A 24,203-nucleotide genomic window follows, 5' to 3' on the forward strand; every position below is an offset into this window, starting at 1 on the left:
CCCTGCTAATACTTTTCTGTTAGAACATATTAAAAGGTGACAGGGGACATTAACATTAACTGAATAATATATTAAAGTGTTACAGGGTAATTACAAGCGATAATTACATTACTGTAAGTTAAAGTGTCTCAAAATGATTTGACCTCTCAGGTGGTGTCGGTAATGGAGGAGCACATCCAGAGAAAGACCTGGGAGCCCTCTCTCTCTGTCTGGCACTGGTCACCGTCATCCTGCAGATGATGTGAGACGAGATGATGAGACCATAGTGTGGGCCAAGCATCTTCTAAAATGAACAGCAACAACCTGTTTTACTTTTAGAATTGTTGAATCGTCTTGTACTACTTATAACCAAGTTTACGAATATTTTATTTAGCCAATCACGTTTGAATAATTTATTGTTTTTTGTCATTCTTGTTTAGCATCACTCTTGTACGTAATTATCACAAGTATATGTCTATATATATGTGTGTGTGTTCTTATTTGAACATTCCATAAGATTGCACAATTACATGTTTATATATTTAAATGATATTTTTGTCAAGGAATGTAAAATTCATAAAGTATGTACACCTGTCCTTGTACTTAACCCACAAATATGACCTATGTAAAGTTAGGGCTCTATTCAATCAGTATCGCTGGCCAACAGAAATATAAAGGTAGATTCTGATTGAGCTAAAAAATATGCAGTGTTTACCGCGAATGCAGTCTCTGCTAACATGGGAACGTTGCCTTTAAATTTGAATCACGCTGTAATGGCGACCTTCCGTGATACGGATTAAATAGAGCCCACTATTCATATTTTTTCTTCAAATTAATAAAAATGCAAATATACCATCGGTGCTCAGCTCATATTACTGGATAGTAAAGTGTTGAAAACAAAATACAATACATTTCCTGTACAGCACACGTCACTGTTACGGAGTGTGTTCTGCTTGCAGTACTTCCGGTAAGCCACATGGTGACAGTGTAGTGTATTCTGAATCGTTCTGAAAAGTGAACAGAGGTACTATTGAAGAAGATGAATAGAAGAATGAAGGAATAGCACCTGTAGTGTAAAGTAAAGTAAAAAAAAATACTTTAAACTACTACTTAAGTAGTACTTCACTATTTGTATTTTTGACAACTTTTGCTTTTACTTTAATTACAATCCTAATGGAAATATTGTACTTTTTACTCCATATATATATTTTCCCTGACAGCCAAAAGTACTGGATACATTTTGAATGCTTAGCAGGGCAGGCAAATAGCCATATTCACACACTTATCAAGAGATTACTTGGTCATCACTACTGCCTCTGTTCTGATGGACTCACGAAACACTAGGTTCAATCGGATTCTTGATGGATAGAAGTTTTCTGTCAGTCGGGCTCACCTACGTGAGCTGTATCATATTTTATTCTGTTATGTGAACAAATGACAGCACCTGATTTGTTCTGCACTTAAACCAGGAAGCAAGAAAGTAAACAACATCCCCACATGGATACGGTATATAGAAAAGTTAATGTAAAGTACCAGGATGTAACCTGTAATGTTTTAAAGCCTATGAACCAGTCCATTTACAGAGTAATGTCATTTACTCACAACCTATCTTGATCATTGTCTTTAAACTGCAGCAGATTTAAAACATTTACATTTGAATCATTTAGCAGACACTCTCATGCAGATCGACTTTATGGTTGGTGCGTCCATGTTAATCAAGATGGCTCGGTTACACAACACACATCACAGTCATAGGAAGTCCATTTTTCCTCAATAAAGTAACTATCAGCAAAGTCAGAGCTGGTAAGACAGGTGTTAAGGCAAAGAAGAGGCCGTGGGATTCATCAACGATACTCTTTTTCAAGTTGAAGTGCAATGAAATACCCTAAAAATGTAGGATTTGTCCGGCAAAGCCCCACTTCTTCTAATCTTCCGGTTCTAATTGAAGTCTTCTGACAATCCCCTTCGGCCTGTAGTTTACACATAGTGATGTACATCCACTGAAAAGGGAGAAAAAAAACTGCGTTGAGATTTGAGTAATAACACAATTCATTGGTCATATAAAATTGAAACAGTGAATTGACATCTTAACATATTGAAGTTACCCAGGATAACTGCATATCAGACCGTTCGATCCAGCAGGCGGTGTAATCATGTACTTGTTGGGTGCCCATTTAGATACGAAAATACTGCCTAAACACAAGTGACCTTCGGTTAACACAGAGTTTTATGATGTTTGACATCAAAAGAAGCAAGGCTTTAAGGCATTAGGCTTTTATTCCTGCCGAGCGCAGCCATAGTCTTTAGTCTGGACCATGACTAACATAATCAAAGGGGTTACTGCAGGGTTGGAGAGAAGGCCTGCACAACTAGTACTGCAGGGTTGGAGATTAAACCTGCACAACTAGTACTTCAGGGTTGGAGATAAAGCCTGCACAACTAGTACTGCAGGGTTGGAGATAAAGCCTGCACAACTAGTACTGCAGGGTTGGAGATAAAGCCTGCACAACTAGTACTGCAGGGTTGGAGATAGAGCCTGCACAACTAGTACTGCAGGGTTGGAGATAAAGCCTGAACAACTAGTACTGCAGGGTTGGAGATAAAACCTGCCCAACTAGTACTGCAGGGTTGGAGATAAAGCCTGAACAACTAGTACTGCAGGGTTGGAGATAAAGCCTGAACAACTAGTACTGCAGGGTTGGAGATAAAGCCTGCACAACTAGTACTGCAGGGTTGGAGATAAAGCCTGCCCAACTAGTACTGCAGGGTTGGAGATAAAGCCTGCACAACTAGTACTGCAGGGTTGGAGATAAAGCCTGCCCAACTAGTACTGCAGGGTTGGAGATAAAGCCTGAACAACTAGTACTGCAGGGTTGGAGATAAAGCCTGCCCAACTAGTACTGCAGGGTTGGAGATAAAGCCTGCCCAACTAGTACTGCAGGGTTGGAGATAAAGCCTGAACAACTAGTACTGCAGGGTTGGAGATAAAGCCTGCCCAACTAGTACTGCAGGGTTGGAGATAAAGCCTGAACAACTAGTACTGCAGGGTTGGAGATAAAGCCTGAACAACTAGTACTGCAGGGTTGGAGATAAAGCCTGCACAACTATTACTGCAGGGTTGGAGATAAAACCTGCACAACTGCCCACAGATTTGAAATGTGTTTTTCCTCATCCCTCTGTTAGGTTCTTATTTTTCAGAGTAAATAACTAACGGACACTAGAGAAGCTTAGAAACCAAGTTTAATTCTTCCCTGAAGGGTCGACATAGCTGTATTCAGAAAAAAAAAAAAAATTCACACAAGCACTGATATTTATCGATGTCTAACCCTTTCTCCTAGACTGAGTCTCCTCTTCCACAACCAAACAGATAATGCATCCCTGTTGCTAGACAGAACCTTAGTGATATCTGTTCTTCCCCACTTCATTTTAACTGACCTCTACCCCAAAGTGCTCACTCCTCCCCAACTCAAAGCTGTTATGGTTATTGATACCGTGTCTCTTCTCCTCCCAGAGGATCCCTGATGTCTGACAATAACACACCCTGACATAATGTAAACGTTAGTGACATTGTTAGTTTCTAAGATCTCCACCCGTCTCCCTTTATCAATGCCTGCCACATGTAATCACTTCCCTGCACTCAACACATTCCAAGCTTAGTGCTACACTATATACCTTCCTCCTATAACCCTTAACCTCTGGTGTAGACCCTCCACTATATACCTTCCTCCTATAACCCTTAACCTCTGGTGTAGACCCTCCACTATATACCTTCCTCCTATAACCCTTAACTTCTGATCTAGACCCTCCACTATATACCTTCCTCCTATAACCCTTAACCTCTGGTGTAGACCCTCCACTATATACCTTCCTCCTATAACCCTTAACTTCTGATCTAGACCCTCCACTATATACCTTCCTCCTATAACCCTTAACCTCTGGTGTAGACCCTCCACTATATACCTTCCTCCTATAACCCTTAACCTCTGGTGTAGACCCTCCACTATATACCTTCCTCCTATAACCCTTAACTTCTGATCTAGACCCTCCACTATATACCTTCCTCCTATAACCCTTAACCTCTGGTGTAGACCCTCCACTATATACCTTCCTCCTATAACCTGTAACCTCTGGTGTAGACCCTCCACTATATACCTTCCTCCAAATAACCCTTAACCTCTGGTGTAGACCCTCCACTATATACCTTCCTCCTATAACCTGTAACCTCTGGTCTAGACCCTCCACTATATACCTTCCTCCTATAACCCTTAACCTCTGGTCTAGACCCTCCACTATATACCTTCCTCCTATAACCCTTAACCTCTGATCTAGACCCTCCACTATATACCTTCCTCCTATAACCCTTAACTTCTAGTGTAGACCCTCCACTATATACCTTCCTCCTATAACCCTTAACCTCTGGTCTAGACCCTCCACTATATACCCTCCTATAACCCTTAACCTCTGGTCTAGACCCTCCACTATATACCTTCCTCCTATAACCCTTAACTTCTAGTGTAGACCCTCCACTATATACGTTCCTCCTATAACCCTTAACTTCTAGTGTAGACCCTCCACTATATACCTTCCTCCTATAACCCTTAACATCTGGTCTAGACCCTCCACTATATACCTTCCTCCTATAACCCTTGACCTCTGGTCAAGACCCTCCACTATATACCTTCCTCCTATAACCCTTAACCTCTGGTCTAAACCCTCCACTATATACCTTCCTCCTAAAACCCTTGACCTCTGAAACTAACACCTCTCAAACATAACATTTCATATTCTCAGAAACTAACACCTCTCAAACATAACGTTTCATATTCTCAGAAACTAACACCTCTCAAACATAACATAACCATCCTCTTCGGCGCCATTTTGTGACACACCTTGTGTGTTAGTGGCGGACGGCTGGCTTGGGTCTCCAATATATTCCGTTGTCTGTTCTCATCCACAACACCCTCTTGCAGGTACTACCTTCTTCATCTTCTCTGCTTCCTAAAGCAGGATAAGTGGAAAAAAGAGAACGAGTGGGGGTAAAAAGAGGCAGGGGTGTTAAACTGTACAGGCCGTGCTGGGAGTCATGATTCCTGTCCTGAAGGGCAAGTGGGCAGGCATCGCCACAGACACCTACGGCGTAACGTTATATGGGCTTCTGTTGTTAAGTTAAACTACCTCTGCAACTACTTCTTGCCGTACTTGAGGAACAACTTGTTTCCCAAAGGTTGTGTTTCACTTTGAGGACCCCCTATCTATGAGTGGCGATGGCCTCTAGTTAAGTAGACTGTGGACATGGGCTATAAATCTATAGTAAGTGATGCCTTCTCGACATGGCTCCTCGTGTTTAACTCTGAAATAGAAGAAGTTACATTTCTTCTTTTATAGGAAGAGTGTTAATGTTCCCACAGGGCCATACCTCCATGTTACGTCGCTTGTTTTTGGAAGAGAGACGGAAGATATAGGCCAACGCCTGTGCTAATTAGCTATCTTGGGTGTTCTGAACACCTCTGTGCAAGCCAACTGGGGAGGAAGCCATCTGGGGAGGAAGCCAACTGGGGAGGAAGCCAACTGGGGAGGAAGCCAACTGGGGAGGAAGCCAACTGGGGAGGAAGCCAACTGGGGAGGAAGCCAACTGGGGAGGAAGTCAACTGGGGAGGAAGTCAACTGGGGAGGAAGTAAACTGGGGAGGAAGCCAACTGGGGAGGAAGCCATCTGGGGAGGAAGCCAACTGGGGAGGAAGCCAACTGGGGAGGAAGCCAACTGGGGAGGAAGTCAACTGGGGAGGAAGTCAACTGGGGAGGAAGTCAACTGGGGAGGAAGTAAACTGGGGAGGAAGTCAACTGGGGAGGAAGTCAACTGGGGAGGAAGTAAACTGGGGAGGAAGCTAACTGGGGAGGAAGTAAACTGGGGAGGAAGCTAACTGGGGAGGAAGTCAACTGGGGAGGAAGTCAACTGGGGAGGAAGTCAACTGGGGAGGAAGTGTAGTTCATCAACTGGATATGGATCTAAACTGCTACAGTAAGTCTATTTTAATTATTTGGAAAGATTATTTCTCGCTGACATGAAAGGGGTATATTAGCATTCGTTTTGAAAACCGTTTCGAAAGCGATGATTTATTGACGTTTCTAAACGTTAAAACACACAACGTCAGAATTGTAGTTTTCACAGAGCCAAATGTGGACGAATGTAACGACTGAAAACCTTACATAAGGAGATGGTTCTCGAATGTTACCTGTCACCCAGTCATTTATGATGCAGGTCTACCACTTTATTTAGGCTTTTCAATGTCTCATAGGCCTATCATGCAAACATACAAAAGTTTCAATCAATCATTCACTTGTGTGTCATGCCTATAATTTCCACTCGGACATCACAGTGCCACCTCTCCCTGTCTTTCTCTACCCCCTCCCTGTCTTCTCTACCCCCTCCCTGTCTTCTCTACCCCCTCCCTGTCTTCTCTACCCCCTCCCTGTCTTCTCTACCCCCTCCCTGTCTTCCCCAACACACCTCTCTCTGTCTTTCCCATTTTGAGACTGACTGATCTACAAATCACTTTGCATCATAAATAACTACTCAATATTTTTGTTTAGATCAGTCAGTCAGTCACAATTTACTCATGATACATCACGGCTTTGATGCTCTCAAACATGGCCACAATTCGCCTAAAACTGGGGATTTGTGCAGAATCAATGAGATAATAAGATACAGTTAATCATAACAGATGAGAGCTTAATATTTTATCTATTGTATAAACTATACAGCCAACATACAACTCAAACTTTGGCATAAAATAAACTACATGTCCACATCCTATCTTTTAAAGTGGGTTGATAGTCTGTGTTAGTTGTTAGTCTTTCAAAAATAGAAACCTATTTACAGAACATTTGGAATTGATGTGGACTGTTTCAAGGCAGCACAGTCACATTCATGCCTGATTATTTGAAATGTATTTTTTAAAGAAAAAACTATTGTGAACAGAGAGACTCATTGGACTGCACTGCGGAGCCGGAGTTGTCGAGTAGCTGAAGGGGCCCCTTGTCCCATTTCCTGCAATTGAAGTTGTGCCCTTCCATTCTTTAAACAAACACAGGAAGTGCTCTGCTGCCACATTTATTTACATACCACAGGAACTAAAGAACAATTCACTGACCCTGCTCAAGATCACTCCAATGGTACACTCTTAGAAAAAAAATAGTTGTTTCCAGGTAGAACTCTTTAGGTTCCAAGTAGAACCTTTTGGGGTTCCATGTACAACCCTTTTGTCACGCCCTGACCTTAGTTCCTTTTTTATGCCTCTATTTTAGTTTGGTCAGGGCGTGAGTTGGGGTGGGCATTCTGTGTTTTGTTCTGTGTGTTAGATTTCTATGTGTTTGGCCTGGTATGCTTCCCAATCAGAGGCAGCTGTCAATCGTTGTCTCTGATTGAGAACCATACTTAGGCAGCCTGTTTTCCCACTATGGGTTGTGGGTTGTTGTTTTTGTGTGTATTGCAGAACTGTTTGTTTGTCGTGTTGTTTTTTTGTTCAAGTATTCATATTTATTAAAAGTATTATGAATACTTACCACGCTGCACCTTGGTCCTCTTTCTCCTTCTCACGACGACAATCATTACACCTTTCCACAGAGGGCGGCAGGGTAGCCTAGTGGTTAGAGCGTTGGACTATTAACCAGAAGGTTGCAAGTTCAAATTCCCGAGCTGACAAGGTACAAATCTGTTGTTCAGCCCCCGAACAGGCACTGTTCCCAGGCCGTCATTGAAAATAAGAATTTGTTCTTAACTGACTTGCCTAGTTAAATAAAGGTCAAATTAATAAAAGGGTAACCCAAAATGGTTCTACCTGGGACCAGAACGCTTTTCTACCTGGAACCAAAAATGTCCTCCAATGGGGTCACCCGAAGAACCCCTCTGAAACCCTTTTCTCTGAGAGTGTAGTAGACAGCAACCTCAAATGACTATATAATAAACAACACACCTATGGGAATCGGTTGAAATATCAGCATTTACTTTTCTCAACCACATAAAACCATGGACACATAACAATAACAAGACAGCTAATACCACTAACAATACAGAACAAAATGACATATAGACACATTGAACATCTGTCAGTGGTTGGTTTTAATCAGTTATTCGGATATAACAAAAAAATAAATGCTATCCCGTCTGCCAAGGGTAAAAACAGCATTTAAGATGTTGGTGAGACTGACTGAGCCTCCACCAGTAGCCCTCAATAATTGCCTGACAGTATGTCCCCTTGCTGTACATACACAACCTGACCCATGAACCAGCATGGGTGTGAACTTCCTAGCATCTCTTTCCCCATCCTGTCTATCTATTGTTTTAGAAATTAACTATTGTGCCTTTTCCGGGCTTTCATGTCAGCAGAGGTTTTAAATGAGTTAGAAAAGGTTGTCTGGAAAAGGGCCCAGTTCTCTGTCACAAATTGGAACCTTTTTTTTTTTCATTTTTATTATTGCTTTTTGGGGAAGACATTTTTGTCCTTCCATTTAGAATGTAAATGAAGGCTTTATTCTCTCAATTTAAATGAGATTAGTCGTTTCACATAACAAAATTAGTAACCAAATCAACAACTATAGACTATAGAAAATGAAAGAAATATAATATGACAAATGATTACAAAAAAAATCGTTATTTTCATATGAATTAATACATCGGGAAATCATTAAATGCCATGTTTTAGCGCTTTCATGTTTTTTTTGCGAGCTATACACTATTTGATGCAGGTCGGTTGTTGTTGTTTTTCAGGTGGAAGATGATTACCTGACTTTGGAGAAACAAGCAGTCTGATATTACGTTTACTCAGCACGGGAGCCATCTGGATAACAAGTCAAAACAATGAGGGTGCTGCTATTGTTTTGGTTTTCCACAACGGAACTTGCTTCAGCAGGAGACAAAAACCAACTGGGGGAGAAAAAAAAACGTTTTAAGTGTATATAGAAAACAGGATGCAGGAGCTTGAATGTACAATTCAAAGTCGCAACACGTTGTACTTTGGCAGGGAATAGAGAGCCTCATTTGTCATCCGTTTGCCAATAAGGCATAAATGTAGCATATCAAATATTTAAATCAATGGTTGTTGTTGGATTATGTGGGAATGATGCTTTTGCTAATTTTACTGCAAATCTCTGTCTGGGGAGCCACTGGAGCAGACACTGGCGGAGAAGAAACCGTGTGCACATCCCATGCCTGTTTCACTTTTCATATAGAGGGAGTCAGCTTCGAAGACGCTCGTATGAAATGTGTAGATAACGGGGGTTACTTGGTAACAACGAAAGACAAAGCTGAGGAAGCAGAGCTTCAATCAATCCTTACACAGATCGACTTAAGGAATCGCAATTTGGACTACAAATGTTGGATCGGACTGCAATTACAGAAGGGGGACTGCATTATAACGGGCTTGAGTCTCAGGGGTTTTAAGTGGATATCTGGAAGCGAAACATCCCAATATTCCAACTGGGAGAAGGAACCTCGTAGCACCTGCACAGAAGAGCGTTGCGTATTGGTATACTATGCTTTATCCGGTCGCAATGAATTAAAATGGACGGATGGATCTTGCAAAGAAAAGGCTTTTTACGCTTGCAAGTTCTACTTCAAGGGAATGTGTAAACCTTTGTTGTTGGCAGGAGGAGAGCAAGTGAATTACAAGCTCCCATTCTCAGCAAATCCATTAAATGGGGATAATAACTTGACCGCGTTTCCATTTGGAACATATGCTGAAATAAGATGTAATGGCAATGAACACTTTTCTATTTGTAAGTTAACGGATGGTGTCTATGGCTGGACTATCCCCGGTCCGTTTTGCGCCACGGATAAACAGAGTTGTGGCTATAAAAACGGTGGATGTGATCATGTGTGCTTTGATAGTGACCCCGGTGGTATTCGTTGTGGATGCAAGGACGGTTATGTGTTAGGACAGGACAGAGTATCTTGTGACTTAAAGGAATATTGTCACAGTTCTCCATGTCAATATCAATGCGTAACAGGACCAACGGGGTTCTCCTGCGTATGCCCAAGCGGCTTCCAATTGGATAAAGACCAATTTGGTTGTATCGATGTCGATGAATGCCAAATGAATGCCTGCGACGGTAATCATTGCGTCAATACCCAAGGTAGTTACACTTGTAAGTGCAATAAAGGCTACAGAATGGTTGAGGGCAAATGCCACGATATAGACGAGTGCACTGAAACTAGATGTCCACAAATATGTCTTAACTCTGAAGGATCCTTCTCCTGCCATTGCATCGCAGGGTTCACTGTGTCCGAGGACGGTCATACTTGTATAGATATAGACGAATGCCTCAGTAATCGATGCGAGGACAAATGCACTAATACCATTGGTAGTTTCATGTGTTCCTGCCATCAGCACTTCCGGTTACACCCTAATGGAATCACCTGCATTCGAGATGTGACTGTGGTTTCCACTGTTGAAACGTCAAATGTTTATAGAGACAACGACCAACACGACGAGACCATTGACACTATAACCATATCTGAGGTTGAATTACAGAACGAGCCTCAGTTCACCGACGGACCACCTCAAGGCACTATTACGCAGGACATTACGCGCGAGGAGCCATCCAGCAAAACCACTGGAACGAGTTGGTTTACGCATAATGACTCTTTTTTGAGCTCGTGGCTGTTTATTGGCATTATTGCTTCTCTTGTTCCACTACTTCTTCTAATTGCAGTAACCTCTGGTATTGTCATGTTTCGATGGAGTCGTTCAAAAAGAGAAGCGAGGAAGAAAATCGCCACTGCTGACAGTTATTGTTGGGTGGCTTCTGGTATAGAGACTCAGTTAGAAAAATTTGACGGGTCACTTGAAAGCACGGCGTGAAATAGTGTCAACTCGGGAATGTAAAAACAATATAATTCTGACATTGCATTATTTACGAATATATAAATAAAACGTGTTCATAAAATAATGTTTTTTTTTTAAAAGTATGTCTGAGATCCTTGACTGTGCTTCAAAAAAGCACATATTTTATATGATCATTCATAAAGGTTACAATCGTATTTAATCATCATAACAACCTGGTCTCAGAGTATTTACCAATATTCTGTACGTACATACATCAGAGACACTCCATTTAGTATAATATGTTATGTTTCATATGGTATGTATTAAAAGAGCTAGGTGGCTAACGCTAGCAAGAGGGTTAGGTTAAAGGGTTAGCTAACATACCTAGTAGTTGCAAAGTAGAAACTAGTTGAAAAGTTGCTAGTTAGCAAAAATGCTAAAGTTGTCCTTCTGTAGCTCAGTTGGTAGAGCATGGCGCTTGTAACGCCAGGGTAGTGGGTTCGATTCCCGGGACCACCCATACGTAGAATGTATGCACACATGACTGTAAGTCGCTTTGGATGAAAGTGTCTGCTAAATGGCATATATTATTATTATTATTATTATTATTGTCCATGATGAGATTTTAACAAGCAACCTTTGGGTTGCTAGACCTTTACATTATACACCCACCCATCTACCACGACCAGACCAACCACTCACCTTTTCTTTTTTGCCTTAAGTAACTTTCTGTCTTGCGTAACTACACTAAACATAACATGTCATACTAATTTGAGTGACCCAGATTTACATTTACAACGTCTAGTCTATGAGACCGGGCTAGTCATAAGAGTTGATTCATGTTCACAGATGGCATGTTTTTCATTACACCTGAAATGTTTGGTAGGCCTAATTTACTTGAATACTTCAAGTCTTCCATTTACTTGAAATGATATGATACAATGTTGTATTTGAGCAATAAGGCGTGGGTGGGTGTGGTATATGGACAATATACCATGGCTCAGGGCTGTTCTTATGCACGACGTGGTATATTGGCCATATACAGTACCACAAACACCCGAGGTGCCTTATTGCTATTATAAACTGGTTACCAACATAATTAGAGCAGTAAAAATAAAAATGTTTTGTCGTACCCCTGGTATACTATCTGATATAGCAGGGCTTTCAGCCAATCAGCAATCAGGGCTCAAACCATCCAGTTTATAATATTCTATATTAATATTATAATATTACACTGACACATTTTAATAAAGTAGGCTTATCAATGAATGATTAGAATTATATTATTATATAATTCTATATATATAAAATATGAATACAAATAAACAAAAACCCCTCATGTGCCAAAGGTCAATGCCAGTGGCAGTGAGCCACGCATGATAAATTCCACCTTCAATATTTGAGGAAGTGAAGTCACTTGCAATTGACAATAAATAATAACTCCAAAAGTTAAATAAAAACATTAAATTCAAGGCACATTTAAACCGTGTTGATGTCTTCACTATTATTCTAAAATGTAGAAAATAGTAAAAATAAAGAAAAACACACATTTGACTGGTACTGTATTATTAGATCAACTCAGGACCCGTGTGGTGAGAGTGTCCGCCCTGAGATTGGAAGGGTGTGAGTTCAACCCCCTGCCGAGTCTTCGCTTGGTACTCAACATTAAGGAGATAATGTAGATTGGAAGGTTGTGAGTTCAACCCCCTACCGAGTCTTCGCTTGGTACTCAACATTAAGGAGATAATGTAGATTGGAAGAAAGGCCCTGCAATAGGCTAGCGTCCTGTCTAGGCTGTGCACTTGTACATCAAGCTGTCTCATGCTACAGAAACAGGAGATAAGGCAGGAGCCTATATGAGCCGCTCTCCCACAAGCCAAGGCTACATACTAGCATACCTATGCTAACTATGGCCCCTGCTACATTGTTTACGACATGTTTGTTTATGTCCATTTACTTTGATGATTTGACTTCCTAAAAAACAGCAGTGTGCCTGACTGCTTCGCTACTGAATATGTGATGCTCCATAACATTGGCAATTAACTAACCTGTTCTTGGCAATACTTTCTTTGTTCTCTATTCAGTAAAAAGTGTATGTTATAAATGTCAGTGTCCAGTTGCAGGTGGACATGGACATTAGCCAAAAAACTAAGAATATTTAGAAAGATATTAAATCCACATTTTGTATTGAGTAAGAAATGCCGCTTGCATGTTTGTAGATAGATCTCTGTTTCGGTCGCACTGTGTGACAGTTATCACAGCTACAAAATGGTCTATATCGTAAAAAATCATGAATAAAACATTTTAAAAACTTTTTGGTCTTAATTTAAATTAAAGCATAAGGTTAGCAGTGTAGTTAAGGTAAGGTTTAAATCCAATTTGATCAAGATAAATTATAAATAGGCGGGGTTTAGACATTATCATGACTTTGTGGCTGTGGTAACTAGTGATCCTGTGTGACACGCTATCATCTACATGTGGTTGCGGGTGTATCGCATCGACATGACTAGTTCCTGCAAAGATGTTGGGAAATGCAAGATGCCAAGCAGCTAAAATCGGAGGGAACTCTTCACTTGATGGAAAACGTGGATTTAATATCTTTCTGAATATTTTTTTTTTCTGGAGAACCACCTGTAAATGGACAAGGACATTTATAAAATACACTTTATAAGAAATCGAGAAAAAACCCCACCAAGAACAGGTTAGTTGAACAATTCCTTGCGACGCTTTCCATAGCAAATCTGCAACGGGTATTTGTATTTATGTATCCTAAGTAGTTGCTGCAGCTACTTCTCCTGGGGTCCAGCAAAATTAAGGAAGTTTATACAATTTTAAAAACATTACAATACAAGGCAAAAGGTGGCTACTTTGAAGAATCTCAAATATAAAATATTTTGATTTGTTTAACACTTTTTTGCTTTATACATGATTCCATATGTGTTATTTCATAGTTTTGATGTCTTCACTACTATGCTACAATGTAGAAAATTGTCAAAAAAAATAATAATTAAAAACCCTTGAATGATTAGGTGTGTCCAAACTTTTGACTGATTGTAGGAAGGCTAACTGAAATGTAAATCCTCCTAACTAGCTGGCTAACGTTAGCTAGCTATTCGCTGGCTCCTGTATGAGTAATGAGGTGTAGTGAGTAGCAACTACCTCTTCCTAACTGAGGTCTTTACTTTGCAACTTCAGCGTAATACAGGTAGAAAAATGATTTGTTTCCTATAGCTCTAGGTTCTGTGTGCTTGTAATTTAAATAACTGATTCAAAATATTGCACTTTAGTCAGAATCCACTTTTATTGTGCTAATAAAACAATGCAATTAGTAATTGATGAAAAAAATGTATATATGGTTTTAAAAACATTTTCTAAGAACAATAATAAAAAATACAATGTTGAGACTGGTATGTTGAGAATATTGGGCTATGGAGAAAAACCTTACTACCTGTCTCAGCACCAGTGGGGTGGAAAATACTTGGTAGGGTCTCTACAAATCAAGCATGAACCCAATGTCATGTTAGCCTGTGTTACCTTCTCGACGAATGTTCCCCTAGGAGGAATGTTCCCCTAGAGTCTGTCCAATGATATTGATTTCAGCAGTGCCCACGGGAGATTTGAATTCAGCTTTCTCCAAACTCCTCCTTCTTCTTCCAGCAGCCCGTTTCACTTCCGAGAGAAATATCGAATTCCCCCGAAATAGCCTTGAACACTTTGAATAATCCTAAAAATTAAGAATTGTTGAAATACCATCCTGTATTAGTAAAAAAACAAACATCTTAATGCAATATACACGCTCTCTGCTGTGTCTTCATCATTATAGGTTTTACATTGGAGCTAAAAATTAAAATCCATTTTCTTTGACACAATAACAATGTTACAGTACTGTATAGTGAGCTGTTTAATGATATTTCACCGTTTTACAGTGTATTGACACCTCTGTAAACCAAACTGAAACACCATCTGATAGGCTCAACGCTCAGTGGGTTTCACATTATCGATAAAGAGAAACATCAACCCAAATGGTCTTTGGCACGTTGGGTGTGGCTTCTGATGTAAAATATATCACTAGCCACTTTAAACAATGCTACCTAATATAATGTTCCCTACATTATTCATCTCATATGTATACGTATATACATACATGTACTCTATCATCTACTGCATCCTTATGTAATACATGTATCACTAGCCACTTTAACTATGCCACTTTGTTTACATACTCATCTCATATGTATATACTGTACTCGATACCATCTACTGTATCTTGTCTATGCCGCTCTGTACCATCACTCATTCATATATCTTTATGTACATATTCTTTATCCCCTTACACTTGTGTCTATAAGGTAGTAGTTTTGGAATTGTTAGCTAGATTACTTGTTGGTTATTACTGCATTGTCGGAACTAGAAGCACAAGCATTTCGCTACACTCGCACTAACATCTGCTAACCATGTGTATGTGACAAATAACATTTGATTTGATTTGTGCACTGGATTTTTGCTCTCATTTAGTCTATTACAACCCTGCTGTCCACTTGTGTATGAGGACCTCTAGTGGTATACATTGGTACTGTTCCATTCGAAGTTGGCTTGTTCAGTCATTTGAAATTAGAACAAAAAAACTAATGGGGGAATGAAAACCTTATAGAATATGTACGTCTCCCAAGTCATTAAATATTTGGAACTAGGTGATTATAAAAGCATAATAATATCATAAAACACTTTATACTGTTTTGATGGAAATCATTTATCTTAATAAATAGTTTGACAGTTTATCAATATGAATCAATAAAAACGATAGGATCAATTGATCAATAAGACGACACGACATTTTTAATCAAGCTGTTAATTTATAATTCCAGTGACACAAAGTTATTGACGCTAAAATAAAGTGTAATTTAATTAAAATAGTGATTTGTTTCTCAGTAAACCGTTGAAACACAAAGCAGAGAGGACAATGTTCAATGTTGTTAAATGTGCAGTGTGTTCAATCAAGGAAGAATGTCTTGACAGAAGAAAACGGGGGAAAAAGCAAAAGCACTGACGCAATCTCCCTCCGCCACTGTTGAAATCAATATAATTTGACAGACTTCTCCACATAGCCTCCTAGGGGAACATTCGTCGACAAGGTAGCCCAGTGGTCAGAGCGTTGGGCTGGATCGAATCCCCGAGCTGACAAGGTACACATTTGTCGTTCTGCCCCTGAGCAACACTGTTCCCCGGGCGCCGAAGACGTGGATGTCGATTATAGCAGACCCACTGCACCTCTCTGATTCAGAAGGGTTGGGTTAAATGCCGAAGACACATTTCTGTTGAATGCATTCAGTTGTGCAACTGACTAGGGATCATTCTTTCTCAGGCTGACACGACAGCTGTCGTCAGTCTTTGACTGATAAAGCGTTATAGCTACAAACTCAAAATTGTGAGGAGTGTGGCGAGCTATCTAAACTCTTTTGCGAAACTTCGCTTGATAGCTATTTATTGATTTTAATATGAATTAGACGCACGCTTGCTAGTTAGCTAAATAAGTTGGTAAACGTTAGCATTTATTGTGAGCAAAACTATGGGGGACATGCTTCATTATTTAGTTTTGTATAAACATAAGGACATTTTTGTTAACAAAACAAAAATATGCAAAGTGTCTGTCACATGTTTCATGAGCTGAAAAAAAAAGATCTCCGAAATTTTCCATATGCTCAAAAAGCTTATTTCTCTCAAATTTGGTGCGCAAATGTGTTTACATCCCTGTTAATGAGCATTTCTCCTTTGCCAAGATAATCCCTCCACCTGACAGGTGTGGCAGGCATATTAATAAACTGATTAAACAGTGATCATTACACAGGTGCACCTTGTGCTGGGGACAAAAGGCCACTCTAAACTGTACAGTTTTGTCACACAATGCCACAGATGTCTCAAGTTTTGAAGCGCGCTGCAATTGGCATGCTGGTTACAGATAATTTAATGTTATTTTCTCTATCATAAGTCTCATCCAATGTGTTTTTAGAGAATTTGGCGGTACGTCCAACCGGCCTGGTAAAAGTGAAAAAGGTTCTTCATGGGGCCATCGCTATGAACAGATATGCACCTCAGTCCATCAGGTAAGGGGTTGTCTATTTTGCAGGCAATGATAACGTACTTAAGTACAAATATTTTAAAGTACTACTTAAGTAATTTTGGGGTATCTGTACTTTACTTTTACTCTACTACATTCCTATAGAAAATATACATTTTCCCCGACATCCAAAAGTACATTTTTATATTTTGAATGCTTAACAGGACAGGAAAATGGTCGAATTCACACACCCCAGGTAATCCCTACTGCCTCTGATATGGTGGACTCACTAAACAGACATGTTTGTAAATTATGTCTTGAGTGTTGTAATATGTCCCTGGCTATCCAGAATTAAAATAAAATAAAAACAAGAATGGTGTCATCTGGTTTATTCCTATAAGAAATGTTAAATTATTTATACTTTTAATACTTATGCATATTTTAGCAATTACATTTACTTTTTTTTATTTTATACTGAAGTACATTTTAAAACGAAATACTTAAGACTTCTACTCAAGTAGTATTTTACTGGGTGACCTTCACTTTTACTTGACTCATTTTCTATTTGTAACATTCCTACTGATATTGCCCGAAACAGAAATACTTTACCCAACTTCCCATTGACATATCATAGTTCTTCAGATCCCCTGACAATACAGTTTGCAGGTCCACCTGAACCTCGTTATTATGAAATGACACATCCATTCCTGGAACCTGAATCCAAAAGTGAGCCACCGATGGACAGTACCAGATGATCTCTTTATTGACTTGGTTTCCTTGTGGCAGTCTGCACAAGGCTGACTGTTCAATGCCCCCCAACACACTGAGTGGACAAAACATTAGGAACACCTTTTTAATATTGAGCTGCACCCCCTTTTACCCTCTGAACAGCCTCAGTTCGTCAGGTCATAGACTCTACAAGGTGTCGCAAGCATTTCACGTAGATGCTGGCCCATGTTGACTCCAATGATTCGCAGTTATGTCAAGTTGGCTGAATGTCCTTTGGGTGGTGGACCGTTCTTGATACACACGGGGAAACTGGTGAGCGTGGAAAAACCCAGCAGCGTTGCAGTTCTTGATCCACTCAAACCGGCATGACTGTTACCTACTACCATGCCCCATTCAAAGGCACTTAAATCTTTTGTCTTGCCCATTCACCCTCTGAATGGTGCACAAGCCATTTCTCAATTGTCTCAAAGGCTTAAAAATCCTTCCTGTCTCCTCCCCTACTTCTACCCTGATTTTGAAATGGATTTAACTGGTGTCATCAATAAGGGATCCTAATTTTCACCTTGTCAGTCTGTCATGGAAAGAACAGAAGTTCCTAAATGTTTTGTATTATTTTTGTAACAAGTATGTTATATAATAGCTTAAATTGAAACGGATTGATGTGTCATCTGTTTTCTACGTCTGTTCATAGACCCGATGCCGAGGTATTCGGACATCAAAGACCTGTTCCCAACTCACTTTTACTTTAAATGGCATTGTTTTCAAACCTTTTGACTTGAAGTAAAACTAATTATATTTATTTATACTCAATCATTTTCAGACATTTCTGATTTTTAATGGACTAATTATTTAATTTCTTTGTCAACTTTTGTGGCAGAGCTGCGACGAGTTGGTTATAATTTGGTACTGAGCGTACACCTCCACATACACTGTTAGTTTCTTGTGACAATTTTTAAATATTATTCCCTTGTACATTTTCTTCCAATAATACGTTTTTTTCTTTTTTCTAGCAGTACATTGAAGTTGAACCATAATATTTGCTGCAATATTAGATCAGACTTTTCTGGAGGATGGAATTTAACTGTATAGAAAGGAGAATACTTTAAACAGAGATCCATTGTCAATCCACGACAATGTCAGGTTTTAATCTGTAGAAAGGCAAAGTCTGTGTTGCCCAGCAACAGCCCCAAAACATCACTGCTCTAGAGGAGATCTGCATGGAGGAATGGGCCAAAATACCAGCAACAGTGTGAAAACCTTGTGAAGACTTACAGAAAACGTCTGACCTCTGTCATTACTAACAAAGTATTGAGAAACTTTTTTTATTGACCAAATACTTATTTTCCACCATAATTTGTAAATAAATTCATAAAAAATCCTACAATGTGATTTTCTGGATTTTTTGTTTTCTCATTTTGTCTGTCATAGTTGAAGTGTACCTATGATGAAAATTACATACCCCTCATCTTTTTAAGTGGGAGAACTTGCACAATTGGTGGCTGACTAAATACTTTTTTGCCCCACTGTATGATCTAAATTGATATTGTTTAAAGATAACATCTATCTTTTCATATTTATGCAAACCTGTCTAAAACTAAATGTAAGAATGAGAGTACTGTATGTTGAAGGCTAGGCGCAAATAACTGAACTGCTCACTTTTGTGTCTGTACGTATACAGACAAGGAGGCATACAAAGGTATGTCTATTGGTATATTATGCAGATCACATTTACCATCCCTTACCTCTTCAATGACTCCCATAGGCCTCTACACTATGGACCAGGTGAATGAAAACCATAATCAGGAATTTTTTTTGTTCACCACAAAAACCTATTGTGAAGGCCAGCATCCCAGAGATGCCTCTTCACTGTTGACATTGAGACTGGTGTTTTGCGGGTACTATTTAATGAAGCTGCCAGTTGAGGACTTGTGAGGCGTCTGTTGGTCAAACTAGAAACTCTAATGAACTTGTCCTCTTGCTCAGTTGTGCACCAGGGCCTCCCACTCTTTCTATTCTGGTTAGTCAGTTTTCTCTGTTCTGTGACGGGAGTAGTACACAGCGTTGTACCAGATCTTCAGTTTCTTGGTAATTTCTCACTTGGAATAGCCTTCATTTCTGTACACACCGGGATCTGCTGGCTGGAGCTAGTTTACAATGTATGGCCTTCTAGAAAGAATAAGTCCTGAGACATCAAAAAGGAGGACCAAGGCACTCTTCATATACTTCATCAGAATGCTTTTGAGTACTCCCTGACGAAGGCCATGCAGCCGAAACGCATCAATTTAAAAAAAAACTGTTTCCATTGAACATGCCATAAAAATAAAGGCATTTTAATTCATTATTTGAATAGTGCCTTAGTCCTTTCATTTTTATGATCAATTTGCTCCTTTTACCAAAGAGCACACTCTGTCTACCAAAACCTACTATTGTGTACCTTAGCGGCACTTCACGTCCTCAACAGTGGTCCTGGTCCTCTGTCGACATGCCACACCACCTCCCGTTGCACTGTATGTATCCTCTGCAGACATGCCACACCACCTCCCGTTGCACTGTATGTATCCTCTGCCGACATGCCACACCACCTCCCATTGCACTGTATGTATCCTCTGCCGACATGCCACACCACCTCCCGTTGCACTGTATGTATCCTCTGTCGACATGCCACACCACCTCCCATTGCACTGTATGTATCCTCTGCCGACATGCCACACCACCTCCCGTTGCACTGTATGTATCCTCTGCCGACATGCCACACCACCTCCCGTTGCACTGTATGTATCCTCTGCCGACATGCCACACCACCTCCCGTTGCACTGTATGTATCCTCTGCCGACATGCCACACCACCTCCCATTGCACTGTATGTATTAACACGTTTTAAAACAACGGCTGCAGGGCGTAGAAGGTTTTGGTAGAGCTGTGAACTCGCTCCTTTCATATTGAGCATCTATGTCAATGATTCTGAAAGATCTATTTGCATAAATAGTTAATTGATTTACTGTTGACCTCCAGTGAGTGTTTTATTGTTGAGATTTATCCTAAATCGAAGTGATAATTGGATTCAGCATAAAGACAAATTCTTACTCGTAGCCAATAATTAGGCCTACATAAAATAAATATAGGCACAGAATTGACCAAACAGTTCCATATATCTTTAATAGATTGAATTCAAATATGTATCAATACTTATGTCATTTTACAAATGTTAACGATCTCCTAACCATTGATGATACCATTGTCTCTGCCTCAACCCAGGTGTTATCCTGGACTGCACCCTCTTTCCACCACTACATCTGTCGCTGAAACCCGGATCCAAGCATTTATCATCTCCCGTCTCGACTACTGCAACTCACTAGTCTCCAGGCATCAACGCAAGCTCCCTCCATACGCTCCAGAACTCTGCAGCCGAACTCCTCCCCCACACTGACATCACAGTCGTTTCCCTTTAAGCCCCTCCCCCTTGGTTTCATTTCTTCCTGACGTAGTCTTGTTTTCTGTTTAGTTTCCACAATGGTAAAAGCGACATTATAAATAAGTCCCATGTATTATTATAATAAACAGGGACACTATCAATCTCACCATCCAATTAATATATATATATATGGATAAAACATCAAATACATTTAAGTGTTTTTGAAAATAACATACACCTGGTTACCTGCATTAAGTACCAACTTCAGTTCAACAAAGGCTTTCTGCAAAACATAAGGCAGATTGTAGTTCTGGCCGAGCCTTGTGAACAGAATACACTACAGTATCGTCCACATACAAGTGGAGGTTACAATTTCTTACAAACCAATAGTGTTTATATATAGATAGTAAAAAGTACAGGGCCCAAAATCGACCCTGGGGGGCACCTTTAGTACTAAAGGAAACTTGGCCAACACAGTCGAAAGACTTCCACAGGTCTATAAAAAGGGCAGCACGATGTAATTGATCAGCAAAGACGTAGCAGATATAGTGCTATGATGAATCAGTTAAGTGTTCAATGAGGTGAAGCACTTCTCACAGTCAGGACAAGAGTACTACGACTTCTCTCCTGTACTTATTCGCTAGTGGCGTTTGAAGCTTCCCACATTCAGAACATTGATAAGGCTTTTTTTTCCTGTGTGCACTCTCTTATGAACGGTTAGATGACTTGGTGAGGTGAAATCCTCCCCCACGGTTAGAGCAGGAGTAAGGTTTTTCTCCTGTGCGTTTTACTTGCGAAGGTTCAGGCTGTCCAGATGAGATTCTTCCACACCCGTCAGATCATTAGTAAGGCTTCTCCCCTGTGTGCACTCTGATGAAGTGTTAGATTGCTTGATGTGGTGAAGCATTTCCCGCAGTCAGAGCAGCAGTAAGGCTTCTCTCCAGAATGTTTCCGCAGGTGTCTTTCAAGATATGATGGGAATGGGAAACTCTTCCCACAGTCAGAGCAGGAGTAAGGCTTCTCCCCTGTGTGAGTTATCCGATGAGAGGTTAGATGACTTGATGTTGTGAAGCATTTCCCACAGTCAGAGCAGGAGTACGGTTTCTCTCCAGAATGTTTCCGCAGGTGTATTTCAAGATACGATGGGAATGGGAAACTCTTCTCACAGTGAGGACAGTGGTGAGGCTTCTCTCCAGTGTGTGTTCGCTGGTGCACGTTCAAGCCACTCAGTTGCGAGAAACTCATCCCACAGATCGAGCAGGAGTACGGTTTCTCTCCAGAATGTTTTCGCATGTGTCTTTCAAGATATGATGGGAATGGGAAACTCTCCTTACACTGAGGACAGTGGTGAGGCTTTTCTCCAGTGTGCGTTCGCTGGTGCACATTCAAGCCACTCAGTTGAGAGAAACTCATCCCACATTCAGAGCAGGAGTACGGTTTCTCTCCAGAATGTTTACGCAGATGTCTTTCAAGATACGATGGAAATGGGAAACTCTCCTCACAGTGAGGACAGTGGTGAGGCTTCTCTCCAGTGTGTGATCGCTGGTGCACATTCAAGCCACTGCGTTGAGAGAAACTCATCCCGCAGACAGAGCAGGAATAAGGCTTCTCTCCAGAATGTTTACGCAGATGTCTTTCAAGATATGATGGGAATGGGAAACTCTCCTCGCAGTGAGGACAGTGGTGAGGCTTCTCTCCAGTGTGTGTTCGCTGGTGCACATTCAAGCCACTCAGTTGAGAGAAACTCATCCCACAGTCAGAGCAGGAATAAGGCTTCTCTCCGGAATGTTTTCGCACGTGTCTTTCAAGATATGAAAGGAAAGGGAAAATCTTCTCACAGTGGGGACAGTGGTGAGACCTCTTCACTTTGCTCACTTTCCGACGATGCTTGACTGAAGCAGGAAATGTCTCAACTTTGTCAGAGGAGTTAGGGGTCTCTCCTGTGTAAAATGACAACAGAAGATCAAGTGAGCTGGTGAAACACAAATGCTTAATTTTTGCATCAAATTAAAAGAAAGTAATGTGCCCAATAAAGCAGTCCTGAAATGGGTTACTTACAGTAGGTTTCTCTGCTTTGGAACTAATGAGCAATCATTTTGACTGCATTCTAACAGTGTAATTTAATCAATTTCATATATGCTTTCACAATAATAACAACTTGGTTGTGTTTATGAACGTCTAAGGTAACATTAAAATATATTTACTTTATTTCAAACACAATAGCATATTCCTTTGTCAACTCTGTAGAAAACAAATCCACTAAAAACATGTGTTCAATCAATTTAATTAATGGAGCACCCTTTTGTTATGACGATGAAACAGAAAGTGTGTGTGTGTGTGTTGGAACAAGGTAAAAGCTTGTTTTTATAACGACAAAAACAACAAAATGCCCAAGATGCGCAGTCAAATGATAAACAATTTCCCGCTCACACAGTGTACTTTAAGCAGGTTAGAGTAGACTGATAGAACTGCTTGGATTGGGTGGACTGATATTAGGTTACATAACATTTTGAGATTTATAATTAGAAGATGCGGCCTAGTTTCCTGAAGCGGGTCACATGTCGTGGGTCACAACTTCACAGGAGAGCTGTTTGAACTTAAACTTTTTGGGGGGGTAGAAATTCCTTCTTAAACGTGAACATTCATGTGCCTTAAACTTGTATGCCATCTGTAAATACGAATAAAATTGTTAAATTATGAGCCTAGTTGGTTAAGCCACAGAAAAAGGACAGCAACCTTCCCGCTAGCCATGATTGGCTGAGGTAATAAGTGGGCTGGACATGCCGAGAGATGAGTTTGGATTGCTTCTGTCCATTTGAGCTGGTCAGTATGTGAAGGTAAATCCTGTCTAACGCGGCTTTAAAAATAAAATAAAATGTATTGTTTATTAAAACTTAGACTATGCAAGTATCCATTTCAATAGAACGTCACCACAACAACTATTTCAGGACCCTCTCGTCTGAGTACCAGAGCGCAGAATAACGCTGGAGGGGATGGCTGACGTTTTACTGGCTCCTAACCAGCTGTGCTATTTTGTTTCGTCTTTTCGCATTGTTTAACTTACTTTGTACCTAAAGTTGCTGCTACCGTCTCTTATGACCAAAAATAACTTCTGGACATTAGACCAGCGATTACTCACCTCGATCTGGAAGAATAATGTTTCTTTAAAAACAGTCCAACGGGAAGGATATACTGCTTTCTCAGGGG

General features: G+C 40.3%; 3 protein-coding genes across 5 annotated transcripts in view; 2 read left to right on the forward strand and 1 right to left on the reverse strand.

Moving 5' to 3' along the window:
• The window catches only part of LOC118373719 (uncharacterized), an 83,855-nt gene extending 83,023 nt beyond the window's left edge, over window positions 1–832 (forward strand). Inside the window, exon 87 of the mRNA XM_052485793.1 lies at window positions 151–832. Within this exon, the coding sequence (XP_052341753.1) occupies window positions 151–245 (95 nt within the window). The 3' untranslated portion in view covers window positions 246–832. The remainder of the gene's footprint in view (window positions 1–150) is intronic.
• An 82-nt stretch (window positions 833–914) lies between these two features.
• The window catches only part of LOC118373717 (oocyte zinc finger protein XlCOF6.1-like), a 37,414-nt gene continuing 14,125 nt past the window's right edge, over window positions 915–24,203 (reverse strand). Inside the window, exon 4 of one of the 3 annotated variants that reach the window (XM_052485797.1) lies at window positions 915–1,979. In XM_052485797.1, the coding sequence (XP_052341757.1) occupies window positions 1,957–1,979 (23 nt within the window). In that variant the 3' untranslated portion in view covers window positions 915–1,956. Of the gene's footprint in view, window positions 1,980–14,077; window positions 14,526–20,721; window positions 22,937–24,203 lie in introns of those variants that run through there. The other 2 variants (XM_052485796.1, XM_052485795.1) reach the window with 2 other exon arrangements.
• LOC118373718 (complement component C1q receptor-like) lies at window positions 8,499–10,756 on the forward strand. Its single transcript, XM_035759926.2, is given in 2 exon segments — window positions 8,499–10,499; window positions 10,502–10,756. Coding segments are annotated over 2 exon segments (1,518 nt in total). The 5' UTR covers window positions 8,499–9,094; the 3' UTR covers window positions 10,615–10,756.

The sequence above is a fragment of the Oncorhynchus keta genome, chromosome 29 (genome assembly GCF_023373465.1).
Source record: "Oncorhynchus keta strain PuntledgeMale-10-30-2019 chromosome 29, Oket_V2, whole genome shotgun sequence".
Lineage (NCBI taxonomy): Eukaryota > Metazoa > Chordata > Actinopteri > Salmoniformes > Salmonidae > Oncorhynchus > Oncorhynchus keta.